Source organism: Barbus barbus, assembly GCF_936440315.1.
Source record: "Barbus barbus genome assembly, chromosome: 45".
NCBI lineage: Eukaryota > Metazoa > Chordata > Actinopteri > Cypriniformes > Cyprinidae > Barbus > Barbus barbus.
In genome coordinates, this window is record NC_136723.1 from 18,340,128 (window position 1) to 18,360,479 (window position 20,352).

General features: G+C 36.7%; 3 protein-coding genes across 5 annotated transcripts; 2 read left to right on the top strand and 1 right to left on the bottom strand.

Annotated features, from left to right (window-relative positions):
- Nucleotides 1-98: 98 nt before the first annotated feature.
- LOC306864455 (high mobility group protein B1-like) lies at nucleotides 99-3,315 on the bottom strand. Of its 2 annotated transcripts, none has more exons than XM_079408475.1 (5): nucleotides 3,177-3,315; nucleotides 1,431-1,592; nucleotides 1,202-1,347; nucleotides 938-1,112; nucleotides 99-808 (listed from the first exon to the last, which is right to left on the bottom strand). In XM_079408475.1, exons 2-5 carry the CDS (start codon nucleotides 1,575-1,577, stop codon nucleotides 668-670), a joined length of 609 nt encoding a protein of 202 aa, XP_079264601.1. In that variant the 5' UTR covers nucleotides 1,578-1,592; nucleotides 3,177-3,315; the 3' UTR covers nucleotides 99-667. The 2 variants fall into 2 exon arrangements, with proteins under 2 accessions (XP_079264601.1, XP_079264602.1); XM_079408476.1 differs by lacking the exon at nucleotides 3,177-3,315 and adding an exon at nucleotides 2,071-2,377.
- Nucleotides 3,316-5,384: 2,069 nt separating this feature from the next.
- LOC306864172 (SUMO-specific isopeptidase USPL1-like) lies at nucleotides 5,385-13,494 on the top strand. Of its 2 annotated transcripts, XM_079407931.1 has the most exons (9): nucleotides 5,385-5,517; nucleotides 6,217-6,362; nucleotides 6,583-6,705; nucleotides 8,029-8,659; nucleotides 10,001-10,111; nucleotides 10,203-10,332; nucleotides 10,440-10,565; nucleotides 10,675-10,835; nucleotides 11,877-13,494. In XM_079407931.1, the coding sequence occupies exons 2-9, from the start codon at nucleotides 6,249-6,251 to the stop codon at nucleotides 13,172-13,174; spliced, it is 2,694 nt and encodes an 897-aa protein (XP_079264057.1). In that variant the 5' UTR covers nucleotides 5,385-5,517; nucleotides 6,217-6,248; the 3' UTR covers nucleotides 13,175-13,494. The 2 variants fall into 2 exon arrangements, with proteins under 2 accessions (XP_079264057.1, XP_079264056.1); XM_079407930.1 differs by having other exon boundaries at nucleotides 5,396-6,362.
- A 1,480-nt stretch (nucleotides 13,495-14,974) lies between these two features.
- Nucleotides 14,975-18,547, top strand: LOC306864173 (arachidonate 5-lipoxygenase-activating protein-like). The gene is made up of 5 exons (XM_079407932.1): nucleotides 14,975-15,296; nucleotides 15,487-15,571; nucleotides 16,305-16,375; nucleotides 17,199-17,280; nucleotides 17,640-18,547. The coding sequence occupies exons 1-5, from the start codon at nucleotides 15,152-15,154 to the stop codon at nucleotides 17,800-17,802; spliced, it is 546 nt and encodes a 181-aa protein (XP_079264058.1). The 5' UTR covers nucleotides 14,975-15,151; the 3' UTR covers nucleotides 17,803-18,547.
- The last annotated feature ends 1,805 nt before the right edge of the window (nucleotides 18,548-20,352 follow it).

Sequence of the window (20,352 nt, forward strand, 5' to 3'; positions counted from 1 at the left end):
TAAATTCACTTACATTTCAATTTTAATCCTATTAGTTCCTTTCAGTTTTCACAATTAAACTCAATGCTATGAAAAAGTGAAGCAACTTCCTTATTTAAAAAAAAAAAGTTTATTGATGTCAGAAGCATACCAGAACAAAACAATTACATTTTTTTAATCATTTCTGCAATTACAGTGGTATTCAAAATACAGTAAAATAACTTTGATACGGCGATGTACTAATGATGATAATATTTGATCTGGAAAAAGAGTACAAAATAAAAGTACATTAACTACAACCTCACATGAAACTAGGTTGTGTGCTGCACACGTCTAAAACTCCACTGACCCCAAGACAATTTTACAACCCCCATTTTTTTTAACTGTACCAGGCAAGGATAGTGGTGTTGGAACCATTTTTAAGAAATTAAACTAAGAACTAAATTAAGGGTTGGGGCATTCAGACAAACACAGATGACAGTTCTGTAGTGTTAACTATACAAAAAAGGAAAAAAAAGAAACTGTACAGCTTAAAAACATATCATATACACAGCCTTATTTCATTTTTTTTCTTTCAGGTTTTTTTTTTTGTTTGTTTATTTCTTTTACCCATTTTATGGCCTCAGTAAAGTGTACAGGCGGGTTAAATGCTTTATAGACAACAAGCTAAGCTCTAAATGTTATTCATCTACTCGTCATCCTCTTCTTCATCATCGTCATCATCGTCATCATCATCTTCGTCATCATCATCGTTAGCCTTGTCTGGCTTGGAAGGGGCTTTGGCTGCACCTCCTCCCACTTTGCCTTTAGAGCGATAGGCGGCGACATCCTAAAAGGAAAATTATTATTTTATTTCTTTAGACAAGAAACTTCTTCAATATATCGAATGCTATTATGGTTGTTTTTCAGTATATTCATAATCAGCATGATGCTAATTAGTCGTGGCATCCTCTCTCACCTTCTCATACTTCTCCTTCAGCTTGGCTGCCTTCTTCTCATATGGCTGCTTCTCCTCGGCTGATGTTTTGTTCCACAGCTCACCCAGTTTCTTGGCCACATCTCCAATAGTCAGACCCGGGGTCTCTTCCTTCACCTTGGGTCGGAAGTCGGAGCAGAAAATGAAGAAGGCAGACCTTTGGTGGAACAGAGTATTAAAAATAAATATAAACTTTACATCCTTCACAAATGCTAATGCATCTTCATGAACAAGCGAGATGCTTACGGGGGTCTCTTAGGAGCATTGGGGTCCTTAAACCTCTTTTTCTTCTCGCCTTTGGGTGGAATGTAGTTTTTCATCTCCCTTTCGTAACGGACCTTGTCTTGTTTGGCCATATCTTCAAACTTCCCTTTTTCCTTGGCTGACATAGTCTGAGGAAGGCAAGAAAAAAAAATCATTGTTGGGAAAAGAGGGAAAGGACTTTAACACAATGTAAACGAAAGGTGTGACTGACCTTCCATCGCTCGGAGCACTTTTTGGAAAACTCAGAGAAGTTGACCGACGCCTCAGGGTGTTTCTTCTTATGCTCTTCTCGGCAGGTCTGGACAAAGTATGCATAAGAGGACATTTTGCCCCTTGGTTTTGTTGGATCCTTCCCCATCTTTGCCTAAATATCCTGAAATGTAATTAGAAATTCCATCATTAAATTCTACTTCCCAAATATAATATTTAAATGTGTTGCTCAATACTATTTAGAATGAACTCGACTAACAAAACTTTTATTTTGGCATGATAAACACCAACGCTATCTTTTAACAATTTAATTTTTCTAATATTTAACGTTAACATTTTTATCTTCGCGAAGAAAATTACGTTTTATTATGTAAACATAACACAAATGACTTTCCATAATAATGCTTTTAAAAATAAAAAGTCTTGTGTGCACTTTTGAAACCTTAAAAAGTTGTTGTAAATTTTCAAAGTTTCCAAAACCGTGTTAAAAAGGGTTAAAAATGCTGAAAATAAGCTGGTTGATTAAAGTTATTTTATGTGCAGAAGTACGCGCGATATCATAAAACGTGTAAAATTTCTTAATAAACGAGTTCACTTTCGCCGTATTCTGCGTTGAAAAGAGCCCGTTTCTCTCTATGTACCGTTCAATAGCAATGGCGCACACTCTTGTCTAACTGAAGGAAAGGAGGTCAACAACGACGGCAATATTTCTTCTTCCATTTTGTGAGAAAGCCTTCCTCATGAAAGAAAGTCCCCCTAAAATGTCTCCACCCGCCTTCCTGCTCGCTTTTGGACACGACAAACAAACGGCACGGGTCGGTTTTCCTGACCGAAAATTGTTTCCTTCGCAAAAAGCCTAGTGCATTCGCCTGGTGTATGGCAATACATTGGGTCTGTGCTGTGCAGAGTTTGCTGTGGGCTCGCAATGGCCGCTTGTCTTCATGCACTAACACTGAGAATATGGCTCCTTCTCTTTGTGTCAGCGCTCAGCCATTACACTGCTTTGCAATAAGGGGGAGCATTACCTACCTCACTTCAACTCTCAATTTAACACCCTTCTCACGCACGGAAAAATGGCAAAATACGCGGGTTGGAACGACGAAAGATGGAACTTTTATTTTCCGCCTCGAAAAACGCGTACTTTGAGCTCGGCGGGGTAGAAAACACGATTTGAAAAAGTTGAAGCGAACTGCGCCTGTCTATGGCTCTGTGGATTTGCCTTGTTTCCTATGCGAGTACAGTCAGCCATTACAGTAAAGCGCAGCTCCTGAGGTGATTTTCTTTCGCCCGTATCTCTGTCATTTCAATATCACCGAGCGTATAAATCCACACACATAACAATGGCGCTGTGCTTTAATTTTTTCGTTAGTCAGTTTTTTTTCTTTCTTATCATTTCTCATAGTTCTTCTGACAGACATCCCTTGTAAAGCGCTGCAATGGCTGCACGCAAGACCGTGTTTGTACGCAATTCTGTCACCTAGTTGTCCGCTTAACGTTACATTTCGAATAGACCGAATATTTTTTTTTTCACGTTTTCAGCTTTTCAATCCCTCGAATAAAACAGGCAATGTTAAGACGTCCATCAAGACAAATGAATTAAAAAGCTAAGGTTATTCTCATTTTTATTCTGAGGGGATATCATTTTTAACGTTTCACAAAAATCCCCCGCCATTAAAATAGCTCTTTTACAAGCTATATTTCTATTCCGTATGGTTTCCTGTCCTTTTCTCGCAATTTTTGTACTTACCCCAGACTTTGAAATGTCTACAAGCTGACACTGTGTTGTCTGGATAGTGAATGTACTGCAATGGCTGTATGTGGATGTAACAGCTCTACGCAGTAGTCTGCTCTCTCAACCCTCTAGCATTACTCTCAATAGGGCTTCCATGCCATTGGCTGGCGCCACGGCGAACACTCCTGCGATTGGCTGAGCGCTTTCCATTGTCCTAATAACAGCCGGCTTGTGATTGGCTGCCTTTTGTGAAACGTCACGAGTGTTTTAAATGGCGGGTTAATACAAAATACGGAGTGTATGTGTGTGTTTCTTGTCTCAGTTTAAAGCAAAGGCTGTGTGTACTGTGTTGGCTGTAGTAGTACTGTGTTGTATGTGATCCACGCGGAGTGCTGAATGAATGAGTGAGTGTCGGCGTTTCTGTGAGATGCGAAACACTGAATGAATGAGTGCTGGGTCCCACTGACGCCCCGCTTACATCAAACACTATATGAACATCCAAGTCAGATTTTAACCAAAATATGCAATTATGAGCCATATTTATTAAAGTAGCTTAATCGGTGGGATTCGTTTTGGAGTATTAAATGTTGATTAATGACAAAGTTTCGAGATGATTCTATGTGACACAGCGTCAAAGGAGCTTTTTAGTGAGTCCTTGATTTGAATAATTAAATGGAAGGACCCCCGGACAAATACAAGTTTTTGTATTCTTGGTGTTAAATTAACACTCAAAACATTAATCTCGATATCATAGCATTTAGATTAGTCCGAGCACTGCTATATTTACTTAAATTTGATAATTACAGTAGTAATTTTAGCAGATAAAATATAGATAGTGTGGACTGGAATTAAAGAAAAGCAATGATGGTGCACAACAATGCTTAATTTACTCGATATTTTTTTCTAAATCTATCTATCTATCTCTTATAAATAAAAAAGTGCCACAACATTGGTAGTTATTGTTGCTCTGAAAATAAAGAAAATATCTTAACATATGCATTACTATTTAGACTATAATTAGAAACCAAATTATATTCATACATAAACACACGCAAGAACCGGAGCCTATATGCATGTTAATGATTAAATCTTGGATCAAATATGCAAATTCGTATTGTGTCGGACGAGGGAGCCTGATTGGAAATTGATGGCCATATAGTCTTCTATTGTTTCATAAGAGAGCAGCTGTAGCTCCCTACGACTCCTCATACAGGCATATGCTGCTCTGAACTCACACTTGAGAGGTTTTATCGATTAGATATGCTTTATACGGCCATGTTTTAGTGTTGATCTAATCTATTTACATTTTTGGGTGCAGTCTTTTATTTTTCATATCGGTATTTATGTGGCATTTATTGGCTATGTTAATAGGTTTGTTCAAATATCACAATTTAAAAAAAAAGTGTAACCGAGAAAAAAAAAAAAAAAAAAGTGTTCAGTGTAATTTTGATTAGGACATTAAACATACTGTGGTTAAATAGAATTAAAAATTATATTTAACCACAGTAAATAGAAATCTAATGGCTCCTGGTCGGTTTAATTGATGTGAGAATAACTATTACCATACATATAGTAGCATATTTTAAATAAAATAATAATAATACAAAAATGTATAGGTATTATCAAGGAAATGGAAGATACTTATATGCTATTTATGATAAAAGTGGATTTTGTAACACCCCAGTTTAGGACAGAAAACTTTATTGACTTTAAATTGAGCAGAACAACACATGCTATATGATCAGATATTTGTTTTGAAACTCCATCTTTATTTCAAATATGAAACCTGAACTGCTAAAGCTTATGAAAATTAATTTACACATTTTCCTATCTAGGCTATTTTCATATCTATTTTTCTATACTAGACTACTGTGTTATGCATTTACTCTCTCCGTGCGTTTGCATACTCGTGCAAATATACAGAGTTAGAGAGAGATTGTGGGTAGTAGCAATATATTAAATTATTAAATGAGTTTTAAAATCTAAATCGCGTTATTTAGACCATGTAGGCTATACAGGATTCAATCTCATTTAACACGTGTCTGCCTGTCTGTGTGTGTATCTACTGTTAATTCTAGTTTAGATTTGAGTGTTTTGATGGTGTCGATTCAATCCCTGATGCTGCCTAATTTAATTTCTGACAGTATGTTCAATACACGCCGGATGATGGCGCTCTTGTGCTGTAAATTAATCTTTGTAAAAACTTTATTGCTTGCGCCATTGAAACCGGAAGTAGTACGTTAAGGGTACGACGGAGAGCATGCACATGGAAATGTCTCCTACCGGCGTGCTGGAACTACCTAACGCGTGTATAAAATCCAGTTTGGGGTTTCTCCACATTCGATCCGGTTTCGAGGTATGTGTTGGTGCAGATGATGCGCACCTGGGAAATCGGTTGTGAAGGCAATTTAAGGTTTTGGGCGCTGGTCTTCTGGTCCGCTCACTGTTGCTGCTCGCGCTGATCGTGCTCAACAAAGAAATATATCTAAATATCTAACAGCTTTATATGTATTTTTTACATAACGGGTCACTTTCAGCGTCTTGTGCATTTAACATTACAGTTAACGTCACGTTTATACAAAACTCAGTTGTCAGTAAGAAAATAGTAACATTATATTAATAGCAAACAAATTAATTCGCATGTCAGTAGTTATTGAGAAGCAGAAAATGATATTCCTTTAGCATTCAGGTTAAGGTATGCTTTACTTATGCCATTGGAGGCTGTGTTAAACTCTTCAAAACATGCAGTTTTATTTTCTATATTTCTGATTTTTATGTGTATTCAACTTAAGAAATTCTAGATAATGTTTAGTATTATGGGATGTTTAGTATTCAAGACCTAAGCGTAATCAATGGTGCATTTGCATACTAAGTTGGTCATACTAAGTTGGTCTCATGTATATTTGCATACTGAAACGAAACTAAGCCAAAACTGTTCTCTTACTGACTCCCAAGCACTAGTATGGGAATGCAAATCTAGTTTGAGATGTGTGCTTTGTGTATCAGCCTAGAATGGGCCAGTTGATGTCTCAGAAATTCTTCTTTCTCACTGCAGCGCGTTCAGGTGGTGAGCCAGGTGTCAAGGTTATGTCAAGGTTATGGCAGCAGGACTCAACAAAGAACCTCAGTGGCATGAGAATGAACGGCGAAGGCACTGGTATAGGGGCACCGACCCCAGCGGTGGTGGGGTATTTGGGAAAAGTCAGTTATGCTCAGTTCTCTCCCTCTGTCACTCGTGCAAAGCTCCACTCAAATTTAGTTTGTATCGAATTGATCCCCCACCTCAAACGAGAAAAAACACGGAAATCTGTGTAAAAGGCGAAAGAATAGTCATAAAAGCACTTTAGCTGTGTACTGTACACTAATTGTTTATTGTATTTTCTGTATTGAGTAATTGTGACTTCATATTGTTTGTTTACAGTGTGAAGACAGAAATGCCTCACCAGGGAACTGTCCTTGGTGCTTGGCAAAAGGTCAGAAAAATGCCCTCCGCTTTTATGCTGTCAACCTGGAGGAGACTGTTATGCTCTGCACAAATCCAGCGGTGAGGATGTTGTTTTTATCCTTGTTTGTCAGGAAATGCTGACACTTCAATGAATAGCCGAAAGAATCTCACAACCTGTCAATAATATATTACTCAAGCAAAAATAACAAATATTTGAATTGCATAAAAGAAAGTATGGCCTTGTTTTGGGCCCATTAATAATTTTTGAAATGCACAAAAAAAATTATGCATTCAAAAAAACTAAATAAATTGTATTTTCACAGTAAGGTAGTGTTTTTGTATGTATTTTAATTTATGCTGACTGATATTGGTTCAGAAAGGGGGAAAAAAAAAGTGAAATCTTTTAAGAATTACTATTGGAGATTGTGTGAATTACACACATTATTAAAGAATTTGTTTAAAAAGGTCAAAATAAAAAAATTATACTTTCTCAGTTTTTTTGTATCTATTTATTAATGCTGATTTTAGTTTTGAAAGAAAAAGTTGCAATATTATAGTGAGTATCTAATAAGAATGACCATTGAAAATAATGAATTAAAAAAAAATAGAAGTTTGTAAAAGAAGCTTGCGTTCTGCAGGTAAACGACGCATTATTGTGCCATCCCAAAGAGGCACAAAATCACTTTCACAGACTTTTTCATTAACCGTTCCCATCTGGTGGAATGACCCGCCCAACTCAGAGCAGCTGAATGATTAGCCATCTTCAAGAAACGGCTAAAAACTCATCTGTTCCATCTTTATTTGACCCTCTAACTCTAGCACTCTCTATTCTAATTCTATTTATCTGTCTTTTTATTAAAAAAAACACACATTTGACCTATCAATTGCATAGTTATTCTCTAACTGCTAGCTTTTCTTGTAAAACTAACATTAGCTTTATTTTTTCTATTCTATCTACTTGTTTCTTATAAAAAAAAAAATAGAAAAAACTTTGTGTACTGCGTTAGGCTAACCAAGACTTGTAATAGTTTTGATTGCTTCTGATGTCCTCATTTGTAAGTCACTTTGGATAAAAGCGTCTGCTAAATGACTAAATTTATACATTTAAAAAAAAAAGTTAAATGCCTGTGCACATTCCAGGTAATGTAATTTATAAAAAATAAAAATTTAGTGAGAAATTTGAGGGCAAATGTATTTAATTTGTCATGAATACAAGTTGAATATTACATTTTTTTTAGGAGGAAGTTGCAAATGTTTGCAAATAAATATCCATCCTAAAATTGGGCTTTATTTTCTTACTGCAAAACATAGTTCGTCCTTTTGATTTTGGGGTGAGATACAATATGAACATGTTTGTGGCATGTTTTGTGAGAAGATTGATTGGCCATTGAGATTTTCATGTGTTTTTCTGTTGCTTTGCAGTGCCTTTACCCATTGGTTAGTAGATCTCTGGAAGATGTGCGTGCTAGCTTGTCTAAAGATGGATGTAAGAGGAACATTTCTTCCCTATCCGATGTGGATGAAGCATCCTCCCCTTCAAAGCGATCAAGAGAGGAGAAACTGGGCATTTTGTCTGCTGTGCCTGAGCTATGTGGTGCTGATGTCAATGACGGCACTCTTCCAGATGACACTGTTGAAACACAAATGTTTACTGCTGAACAATCAATACTTGCAAACACTGACTCTATTAATGGCACTGAGGAACAACATTCTGAAGATCTACCTGCTGCTGTCACCCATGAGGATGATTGTGTTTCTAGTACTCAAGCTGAGGTCGAGGAGATCGTTGGAATGGATGTAGATGTGGAATCATCAGAGCTGGTTCCTGTGCAACCTCATCTCTTCTGGAAAAATGAGGACAACCTGTGTTGGTTGGATTCGTTGTTGGCAATGCTCGTGAACTGCAGGACTATCAGAGAGACTCCGTATCAGAACGTAAAGCTGACTGACAAGTTGACATCAGTGCCTTCCTGCAGCTCTGCTGTCTGGAACCTTTGCTCCACATATGATAAGACATGTTCCTATCTGAAATCCAGGGAGCAACAGTGTGAAGGTAAGAGAAAGCAAACCCTTCCAGGGCTCTACATTTTTTTTTTTTTTTTTTTTTTTTTTTTTTTTTATCAGTGTTTATTTTATTAGTATTTTTATTAGTCATTTACAAAGTAAATTTATATTATTATTTGCTGACATTAAACACCATAATTATACATTTAGTTTAAATATAAATACAGAATTAAACAGTCAAGTGTTTAAAATTAATTATTCATTAGAATATTATAAAAGTAATTTGTTAAATATTAATTTTATGTATTCATTTAGTGTTATTTTTAAAATTATAAATAAATTTGTGAACATTTAAGCTTAAATTATAAACATTATAATAATATATACATTTACATAATATACACCTTTACTGTGCATATTTAAGTCATTTTAAAATCGTTTTGTAAATAAAAATGTATTTGTACTCATGTGATTTGATTGCAAGTTATTTAACTTTATTTGTATTCATATTAACACGCATAAAAAAAAAGATTTAATGTAAAAAGTTATTCTTTAATGCATTATAAAAAGTTAATTTCAAGCTATTTCACTTAAATGTATTTTCATATTAACTCACTATAATTGAATTTTATAACATTATACATTTATTTTTCATAATATAAAGTAGTCAATATTTGAAGAGGATCAAAAAAGTTCAAAGTTGTCCTAAGACCACAACGCTTTTAGGTTCTAAGACAACTTTGATGGAAGGTTTTGATCCACTTCAAAATGTTAACTAGTGCAGTATAAAGGTATTTAAACTTATTACATAGTTGAAGGTATGTAAATTATTAATAATTTGTAATGATTGGCACCCATTAAAAGCCATCCACCGCACTCAGTGCAGTTACTGCAACCATGAAAAAAAAAAAAAAAAAAAAAGGAAAATGGTGCTTTAAAGTAAGCGTTAGAATAGCTGTACATTTCTTTTTTTTCCTTATTAATAGGGGAAGTCGTGGCCTAATGGTTAGAGAGTTGGACTCGTAACCTCAGGTCTGGCAGGAATTGTCGGTGGGGGGAGTGAATTTACAGCTCTCTTCCACCTTCAATACCACGACTGAGGTGCCCTTGAGCAAGGCACCGAACCCCCAACTGCTCCCCGGGCGCCGCAGCCTTGGCTGCCCACTGCTCCGGGTGTGTGTTCGCTACTGTGTGTGTGTGTGCACTTAAAATGGGTTAAATGCAGAGCACTAATTCTGAGTATGGGTTACCATATTTGGCCACGTCACTTTCACTCTCATTTAATAATTGTGTATAAATGTTAAAACACTATTTTAAACAATATTAGTTTACACTTATGAAGAGGTCTGCGTTCACATGCTGGAGAGCTCACCTGTTTTTCGTTCTGCAGATGAGGTAACCAGAGTCCCCGCTGATGTCCTGTGTGAGGCAGAGCGGCAGCTGTCTGCGCTCCGTCTGTCACTCTTCAAACTCCTTCAGCCTACACTCAAGTGTGAAATTGGTAAAATGGTTCAACTGCCAATCATAAAACTATTTGATATCAATCTTTTGCTTGTCATTTGTGTTGAGTGATAATCTTGTCTGTCATACAGGTCAGCAGGAAACCCCCGTGTTTGCTCTCCCTCTCCTTCTGCGCTCAGACAAGTGGGCTCAAGAGCTATTCCAGCACACAGTCCGTTGGGAATTTAAGTGCACTTCTTGTAGTTATACTCTAAATAACAGGTAAAGGCTTTAGCCATGTAATTTTAAATCATTTGTATTTGATAAATGAAATGCATGATAATTTAGTAGGTACTTGTATGTCACACAGCCCTCCTCTTGTCTTGCAGTGTTGAGAAGACTCTTACAACATTCACGCAGATTCTGAATGACTGGCACCCATTAAAAGCCATCCACCGCACTCAGTGCAGTAACTGCAACCGTAAAAACCAGAGGAGGAAAACGGTGCTTGAAAAGTAAGCGTTAGAATAGCTGTACAGTTCCTTATCACCACCTTGTTTCATCACAGTTTAACCTGTTGGTCTTTGGGGTTGGTTCATTGTCTTTGTTCATTTTTTTTTGCAGGCTGTCCTCGGTATTTGCACTGCACTTTGTGGAGGGCTTGCCCAGGAAAGACCTCTCTAAATACTCGTTTGAGTTCCAGGGCACACACTACAATGTTAGCACTGTTATCCAGTACAATAAGCATCTAAAGCACTTTGCCACTTGGATCCGTCAGAGCAATGGTGAGTCTTTTATTCCCGGAGTTCATTAGCTGATCGATTCACACCACTATTTGAAAGTTTAATGTCTTTTTCCTTTTATTCAGCCAGGACACATTAAGTTGATCAAAAGTGACAAAGTAAATATTTGTTACAAAAGATTTCCATTTCAATTAAATGCTATTCTGAATAAAACATTTAGCACATTTTCCACAAAATTAAGCTGCAAAACATTAATAATAGGAGGAAATGTTTTTTGCGCACCAATTCGGCATATTAGAATGATTTCTGAAGTCATGTGGCACTGAAGACTGGAGTAATGATGCTGAAAATTCAGCTTTGCCATCACAAGAATAAAATGCATTTTAAATATTTCATTTTAAAATATCGATTTAAATTTTGAAATGCATTTAATTTATGTATCAAATTTACATAATTTGAAAAAATATTTTTTATCAAATAAATGCAGTCTTGGTGAGCATAAGTGACTTCTTTCAGAAGCAAAATTCTTATTTTCAAGCTTTTTAATGGTAGTGTGTAGTTGTTCTACTAAATCCCATTAGCCAATTATTAATTTGAATTTATTTTGTTGTTGCTAAACACATTTTGTCCGCTTAAGTTATGTTTCCACATTGTTTTACTTGCATGTTACGAAATAAGCAAAGATACCATGAATTGGCTAAAAATGATCAGCGGTTATTAAATAACTATTAAAATTAGCTGCAAATTTATCTCAGATTAGTTGCTCTGTGAAATATAGGCCTGGTTTCACAAACGGTGCTTAGCTTAAGCCAGGACTAGGCCTTAGTTAAATTAAGATATTTAAGCAACTTTTACAAAACTGTCTTAGAAGGAAACATTACAGGTGTGCATCTTGAGAAAGAGCAATGACACTGACATATTTTAAGATATGTCAGAGCAAGATATTTTCAGTTAAGATGGCACAAACATGCATTTTAGTCTGGGACTAGGTTAAACCTAGTCTGTGAAACTGTGGGTTTATGTTAATTATTCAAATTTAAACTTAATAGTGGTTCATTTACATGTTTGTGTTCTGTCTTTAAGGGTCATGGCTGGAACTCGATGATTTGAAACACCCTCACAGCATCATCCACAAGAGGTTTTCATTTCCTGCCAATGAAATTCATGTTGTTTTCTGGGAATCAGACTCCACTAAAGAGGAAGCTTCAGAGGTTTGCACACTGACAGCTCCCTCGGCACTCACAAATGTTGAAGATAAACACCTGCACGAACTGTCAGACCCTGTGGCCGATGACATGCGTGTCCTCCGTGCGCTCACCGTGGGAGACTCGACTGCCACCGGTGCTCTGGATACATCCATCGGCAGCACCACATTACTGGACACCTTTGAGGGTCTGTCACATACAGACATCGTGACCCTCACTCTGGTTGATGAGAAAAAAGCCACTGAGGTTCTTCAGATTCCCCAGAGCCCAGCCATCGTGCCAGCTGCTCTCCCCACTCTTCCTGTAACATCTAGTTCATCTTGTATCTCTAAGTCCGTTTGTCAACCTTCAAATCCCCAAAGCTCAGGTTTGAAGGAATGCTCTTCGGGTTCTAATCCAGTTGTGGTGAGACCATCAGTGGTTACACAAGTACATGCACCTTCACCGCTTGCGTCCTCATTACTTCAACGCCATCCTTCTTTCCAGTCGACACCAATAAGACTTCCTCCTCCTGCTCCAAAACCCATTCTGAAATGTGACAACGAAGCTCTGCCAGCAAAGCCAGCTGACATGTTCGGTGGCTTCTTAAACAAGAAACTGCCAAATTCAAGTGGCGGGAATCCTGCAGTAGCGTCTAAGCACAAACCAGTCACCCTTCATGGTGGCATATGTGGTGCATCTGTTAAGAAAAATCCCAGCCTTTTGGCAGCCCAGCAGCCCATTAACACTACAGAAGCCCTGAGGCTGAAGCTACTGAAAAAGCTTAAGGCTAAGAAGAAGAAACTGGCCAAACTAAACCATCTTTTGGGAAGCGCAGGGGACTCTGCACCAACACCGGACAGCACGGCTCTCTCGTCGCCCTACTCGGTCACCTCGAGTACGACAGCGTACGACAGCCCAGCATATGACCAGTTCTTTGCTGAGCTTTTGTCTCCCGCGACGACCGTCAGTAACCTCTCACCTGACAGCACAGGGCTCCTTGAGATGTTGAACAATGGCCAGAATGCGGAGACGACACGGCAAAATCCTTCTGTTGCAACTGTGGTTCCAGAAGCAACTTTAACCTACCCTTCTACTAATGACTGCGTATTGAATCTTGATGAATACATGCAATCAGAGATGGGCCAGACTGCAATTGACAACACCGATTTTAATGGCTTAGATATATTTTTCTGATCAAGAAAAGCTTTTAGATTTTACAAACCATCAGTTTGGTCTGGTGTCAGAACAAGTTGTTCCTATAACTCTTCTTTTTGTATTTTGTTAAGAAAACCTGTGGTGCACCATCAGTTAAATAAATCATATTTTGTCTGACATACTTAAAGAATAAAGAACATTAAATGGTGCAGAGTACGCAATGTTTGAAGAACAAAAAATGCGCAATGCATTTGTAAAGGTTTGTACAGCATTGTACAGTTTAATAATTTTTGTTGTTGTGTTTTTTTATGGTTATCACTATTTAAAGCGGTTCATATTAAATGATCCCAAAAATTGAATGTTGTGGTTATTGGCTTTTATTTGTAATAGAAATCTTAAACATTAACTGTCACTTTTTGATCAATATAATGCATCCTTACTGAATCAATTTTAAATGTTTTAACAGTAGAGTAAATGGAAAAATATATTTATCAGCAATTACAAAGACATTTCCATTATTATAATTTTTTTTCTGGATATTTCCCCAGTTTTCCATGATCTGTGTATTAGGATCTATATATTGTAAACAACTATCTTATTTGAATTGAACGTCTCCTCCTTTGGTGCAGTGGTGATTTTTGCTTACAGTCGAGCATTTGCTACAAAATATTAATTCTGTCGGACCAAGAGCATCTATTGATAGTTTCCAGTCACGTGACCGGCTCGAAGACTTGGGCCCGGTTTCACAGACAGGGCTTAGACTAAACCAGGATTAGGCCATTGTTCAATTAGGAGCTTAATTTTGTTCATAGTTTGGTCCACTTAAAAAGGTCTGAGTTTGGTTCTTTTAAAGAGTGAAAACAAGCAGTGCCCAAAAAAGCAGTTAGACACTTAAGCCTCAAATAAAAATGTATAAACGGATTATCTTTGTAACAAAGTATCAAAACAAATGCCATTTCTTTTAATTAAAGACATACTAGCATAAGCACACTGATCAATCAAAACCTTACAAAATTAAATTTGTTGGGTACTGAATTAAACAGATAAATTGTTAAAAATAATGTTTTGTTTTTTTTCTGGTTGTCAAACTGCAGAAATGTTTCATGTTTATTATTAAGATGAGGAACAACGCAGATGGTTATTCTCTTGGGACATCTGTGAATTTGAGGGGGAAAAAATTACTTTGAGAGCAGTTGGTTAAGAATAAGTATCTCAAAATTAATGTGAAAAAACCTCCATTATAATTTGTTTGCATGTTGTTTGATGTCACTTTTTTTATCTATTGCAATAAAATTCTGACATCTTACAGTGTTGATTAAAGTAAGAGTCAACTTACTGTCTCCTAATATATTCAACATATAATATATTGAGAGGTGAAGTTAATTTTTTCTGTTTGAGGTAGAAAAGTCATTTTGACCAACATTAATTTAGTTTCAAACCTGCAACAACTAAATTACTTCAAGTTATAGGCCAATACAAAAACTTGGTTAACTACATTAAGTTTACTCTTTATATTAAGTGTTTAAATAAAAAAGTGACGATACCATTTGGTCTGCTGGCTGGTTCAGAGCAGATGTCATCACTCCTGAAAATGCACATTTTTAGTTGTTTCCCTTATTAGACAACCATTTGAGCAGATTGAGACACGGTTAATGAGCTGTTGAGTTGATTCAGGTGTGTCATATTAAAGAGACACCCAAAAAATGCAGTGTTAGGTGACAGCCAGAACCAGGATTTAGAGTTGAAGACCAGCTGAAACCAGCTAAGACCTGCAAAACCGTCTCAGTCAGCAGAGAGCAGTGTTTAACAGCGAGACCCTCAACAGACTCGGATTCAGATGGTTCAACTTTTTTTGTCCCAAAATACCAGTTGATACTAGGAAGAGCTGTGAAACGGAAAATGCAGCTATACCGGAAACAAGTTTTCCACGCTCAGATAATTAGTGCTACAAAATGTGCTATGAAGCAGAAGTGATGGTGTTCTAGTGACCCTCCCTTCAGGAAACGCATCGGTTTTATGGTGATGTTATCTATGATGCTAAAAATGATCACACAGTCTTCTGACACAGACTCGCAGTGCACACTTGAGAACATGTATGTTGCAGTGATGGACAACATTTTCTTACTTGTGCTGGTCACTCTTCTCAGCGTGATTCAGAATGGTATGATATTTAGACTTTATTATTATTATTTTATTTTGTATAATTGAAAGATGTTTATGTAGAATGTGTATGCAAATGATCTTTGAACACATTGTGCTGTGTTTTTACAACTACCAGGAATTAGTCCATAATGTAGCCTAAATATACATGCACATGCATTAAACTAATATGTCCAATACTTCTCCTCTAGTGTTCTTCGCCTTAAAGGTTGAGAAAGAGTGCACCGGTCAACATTCGAAACATTCCACAGCGTTCGAGCGTTTGTCTTGCGCGAAGTGAGTAATATAGAATCTGTCTGAATAAGTATTATTTTAAGCGCCTTTTATAGAGAAAGAGAAATAATCTGTTTATGAAATAGTGTTGGTGGTAGCTTATTTTGTATAACAGCTCGAAATTTTCCTGTTGTTCTGGAAACTAACTTCCTCCTTTATTTACATAATGGTCTTTCTGTCTGTCTGTATGTTGAAATCCTAAATAGCTGTACGTTTGATTTTTCACTTATTTAAAGTTTCTAATGAAGTCTACATTAATATAAATGGGCTAATTTTAAGTCAGTTATGAATGTGAATATAAAAGGTAGAAAATATTATTCTAACGTTTAAAATGTGGTGTAAAGAGCTTGCATCTACTTCTAGTATCTTATGTATTGCACAGTAAATTATATGATTAAAGTAAAATTTAGATCAGGTGGATGAGACCTGTATTTTATTGTATGTATTTATTTGTAATATTTTTCAAATATGCAAATAAAACTGCCAGCATTATTATCAGCTGCATATCTAGACTGTTGGATACTGGTTTGGTAGTTTATCAGTTTAGATGCAATCATAAAGTGTCATTAACCACCGCCAAAGAGGAAGTAAGAGCTTTCACAACATTTCTAAAAGATACAAGAAGAACTGACAGCACATCCTCAGTTTGGTTAAATGAGATACCACAGTTGCCTGATAGAGTTAGTTTCTGAAGCTGTGTGAGTGTTAATAAAATAGTTTATGTATGTTTTCTCAGTCGAAACTGCATGGACACGTACCCCACATTTCTGGCAGTACTGTGGTGCGCTGGAATCTGCCTCAGCCAAGGTACAATTCAATTCATCACAATCATCATAAAAATAAAAGTCAGTTAAGTGATTGAGTCGAATGAGCACGTAATCAATATTTTTAGAAGTGAACGTGCCTTTGTTATTTTCTGTGTTATTTTGAACATTCACTACAATATAGTAAAGTAAAAAAAAAAAAAAAGTAAAGTCGTGACGTATTGTCATGTATGGTGACCCATACTCGAAATTGGTGCTCTGCGTTTAACCCATCCAAGTGCACACACACAGCAGTGAGTAGTGAACAAATGCACACACACACACACCGTGAACACACACCCGGAGCAGTGGGCAGCCATGCTGTGGCGCCCGGGGAGCAATTGGGGGTTCGGTGTCTTGCTCAAGGGCACCTCAGTCGTGGTATTTAGGGTGGAGAGAGCGCTGTACATTCACTCCCCCCACCTACAATTCCTGCCGGCCGGGGACTCGAACCCGCAACCTTTCGATTACGAGTCCGACTCTCTAACCATTAGGCCACGACTTCCCCATACATTTCCATACTTGACAATACGTCACGACTTTACTTTAAAAAAAAAAATATAGTGATAAGATCAGACCAAAGAAAATACCCCTTTGTAATGTAGTAGAAATGGTTTGCATTTCCAGGCTAACAATTTCTGTTCTGATCCATGTGCAAATATTTGTCTACATAATAACTTTTGAATACCATTGAAACCGTAGGCTAATTGAGTTGCTAAGGAACCAACACGTATATAACGAAAGTCAGCCCTAATAAAATACCTGTACAATAACTTCCTTGGAAATTCTCTGATATCATTTAAATAAGAAAACCCTTTTCGTTACAGCTCCAGCTGCCTTTTCTGGTATTATCTACCTTGTGGTCCGGCAGAAGTACTTTGTTGGCTATTTGGGGCAGACTTGTCAGAGGTAAGATTTTTTTAATCCATAACTATGAACAAATAAGTCCTTTTAAACATCAAATATATGTTTTCCTGTGCTGAATCAACTGAAACCTCTTCTGAGGTTCCTGACCTTAAAACTACATGAAACACAGACAAATGTGGGTTGTTCTGCACTCTAGCAGCATTAGATGTTGTCTACTGTTGATCTCAATACAAATAGGCTATTAGTCATTGAACCGTTGCAAATTTATGATATGGGCAGAAGATCACTTCGAGGTTTCAACCCTGTATATTGTATATACAATACATCAACCATGTGTTGTAACCCAACCGTATTTCACACATACCAGATTTGTTAAGATATTCTACTTGTGTGCCTGACAGCACTCCTGGCTTCCTGTTCGGGAAACGCATTCTCTTCTTCCTGTCACTCATGTGTGTCGTGGGAATCATAAATCACCTGATGCTCACCTACGGTGACAGTGACTACAAAGAGTACATCCAGACCATCACCAAAGCAGCGTCAACACTTCTACTTTTGCCCTGAACTGTGCCAGACAGATTTTTCTGCAGCTGAAACAGTAGTGCAAACATATCAGTGTAGATAAACTCTTTTGGTTAATGGTTTGTCAGTTAGTCAGAGGATGTGGCAAGAACATTGTGAAGCGTTCACAGAGGCATTTAATTGCAATATGATATATACATATTAGAAAGCTTTACAAAACAACAAAAGATGATGAAAAAGACTGTTTTTACTGTAACTATCCCAGTATGTGGTATTTGAAGAATGTTTTAAATGGGTCATATCATGCTTTAGTTTTTTCATTGAGGTCAACATGAAAGGTTAGTAAAGATTTGTCAAATGTTCTCTCTCTAAGCTTTAGATTTAAAGGGTCAGTTTCTTGCTACACACAGCCAGAAACAGCACAAGAAATTAGACTTTAGAACTTTAGATCGCAAACTGATGTTAGATAATGTATCTATTTGTTTGGCTTGATTTCAGTTGTCCTGTAAGATAAAGAAATGTTTTATTCCTCATGATATGACCTATTAAAACAATGAATGGAACACATTCGGGCACTTTTGCATAAAGTGACCCATTTAAAAAAGTATTGCAACCATCTTGAGTTTGCTAGTTTACAATGTGAGGCTTTATGAAATTGGCCTTTCCGCTTCAACAGAATTATAATTAAGATTAAGTTCCAGTGATTACCATTTCTTTATGATTTTTTGTATTACTGCTGACATGAGCAAAATAAAGTTTTATTTACAGTAAAATTGTTCTTGAAGGTGCATTAATTGTCTCCTCATCTGTGCAGGGCTTCAATTTCCACAGACTGAAGCCTGTTTTCAGTTGATATTTGTGGTTTCATACAACATTTTGGGTGTTGATCTCATCTTCCATGGTAAGAGTCCTGCAAGATCAGATTTCCAGTCATGGTCTCAATACTAGAAATCATCAGAGAGGTCTGCTTATTTATTAAAACACACCTTGAACTGTTGTTTGCTGCAGCCGAACCAGTAGGGAAAGTCAAAAAGGGCGTCAGAACGGTACTTGATGGTGAAATATGTGCCTTTCCAGATGGGTTTTACCTTTTCATCAACAAGGATTTGAAAGTTAGACCATGTTGTATGTAAAATTCAAGAAAGATCCCTTTTTTCAGAATACTGTTTTTAAAAGATAGTTTTGACATGTTAATACACATTTATTAATATATTTTAATATATAATTTTAAGCATACACACAACACACCACTCGCCTCTATTTGTACGTAAACACATTAATTTACAGAAGCAGGTCAAAGACTTTCACTGTGTGAAATATTAATAATAATAATAAAAATCCTACCTGGATTCGCTTTGGTTTGGTGCAGCTGGTTTATAATCTGCATCACATCCAGCTCAACATTATGACGGGAAGTTTGAGTTTTATCCCCTGTTATACTGTTTTAGCGGGGTTAAGTGACCCAGGCGTCCTCATTTTAAACAAACTCACACAGACATCAGTGTTTTACATCATGGTACATGGAGTGATTTAGTTCATCTTTCCTATTAGTCGCATTAAAAGTAGGTCATTCAACCTCCAGTAGTGAAATAGCCTTTTCCTGAGGGAACCGTTACTGCAAGAATCACTACTGTGTCGGAAAAAAAGTACTTAAACTAGTCCAAGATGGTTTGCAGACTATCAGGATGAGCTATGGATGGTTTTAGAGAGGTTTGGGTGATTTTTAAGGCTAGAATAGGCTTGTTTAATACTTTTAAATTGATTATAGAGTCAGTTTTACATTAGCCTTAAAAATCCCCATAGTTTTCTGTTTCCCCACAGAATTAGTTTTGGCTTACTCAGGGTTAGGCAAGCTGGTTTTGCACAATTTCAAGCCGTTCCAAATCCAAAACTGGTTTAAGTGGTTAAATAGACAGCCATGCTGTTCGTGACCTGGTTAACCACAACACAGCTTGAACTGATTGACCAAATTTTAGACTTTCCAGTGAAAAAAAAAGTTGCTGCAGTAATGTTATGGTAATGTTTTGTTCTCTTAATGTTTTTTATTTTTTAATATGACTTATCCTGGTTCCAGCTGGCCAGATTAAGACATCTAAATCAAGTGTTAAAATGGTTAACATGTATTTAACCTACCCTAAACCTTCCTATTTATTTTCACAAATATATGAAGCAGCACAACTGTTTTCAACATTGATAACATGAAATGTGTCTTCAGCAGCAAATGAATACTTGAGCACTAAATCAGCATATTAGAAATATTTCTGCAAGATATCATGCGACTAATGACTGGAGTGTAATGATGGCTAAGAAACCAGCTTTGCCATCACATAAATAAATTGCATTTTAAAATATATTAAAATAGCAAACGGTTGTTGTGATAGTATTTCACAATATTACTCTCTTTTTGATCAAATAAATGCAACCCGGTGAGCATGAGACTTTTTTTATAAAATATTGAACTTTGCTGACGGAAAACTCTTGAATGGTAGTGTATACTAGGGCTGGGTAAAAAAATATCGATTCTCCGATTTTAATCAATCTTCAGTTTAACGCAACGATATCGATTCGGGAAATCCCCGAATCGATTCTTAA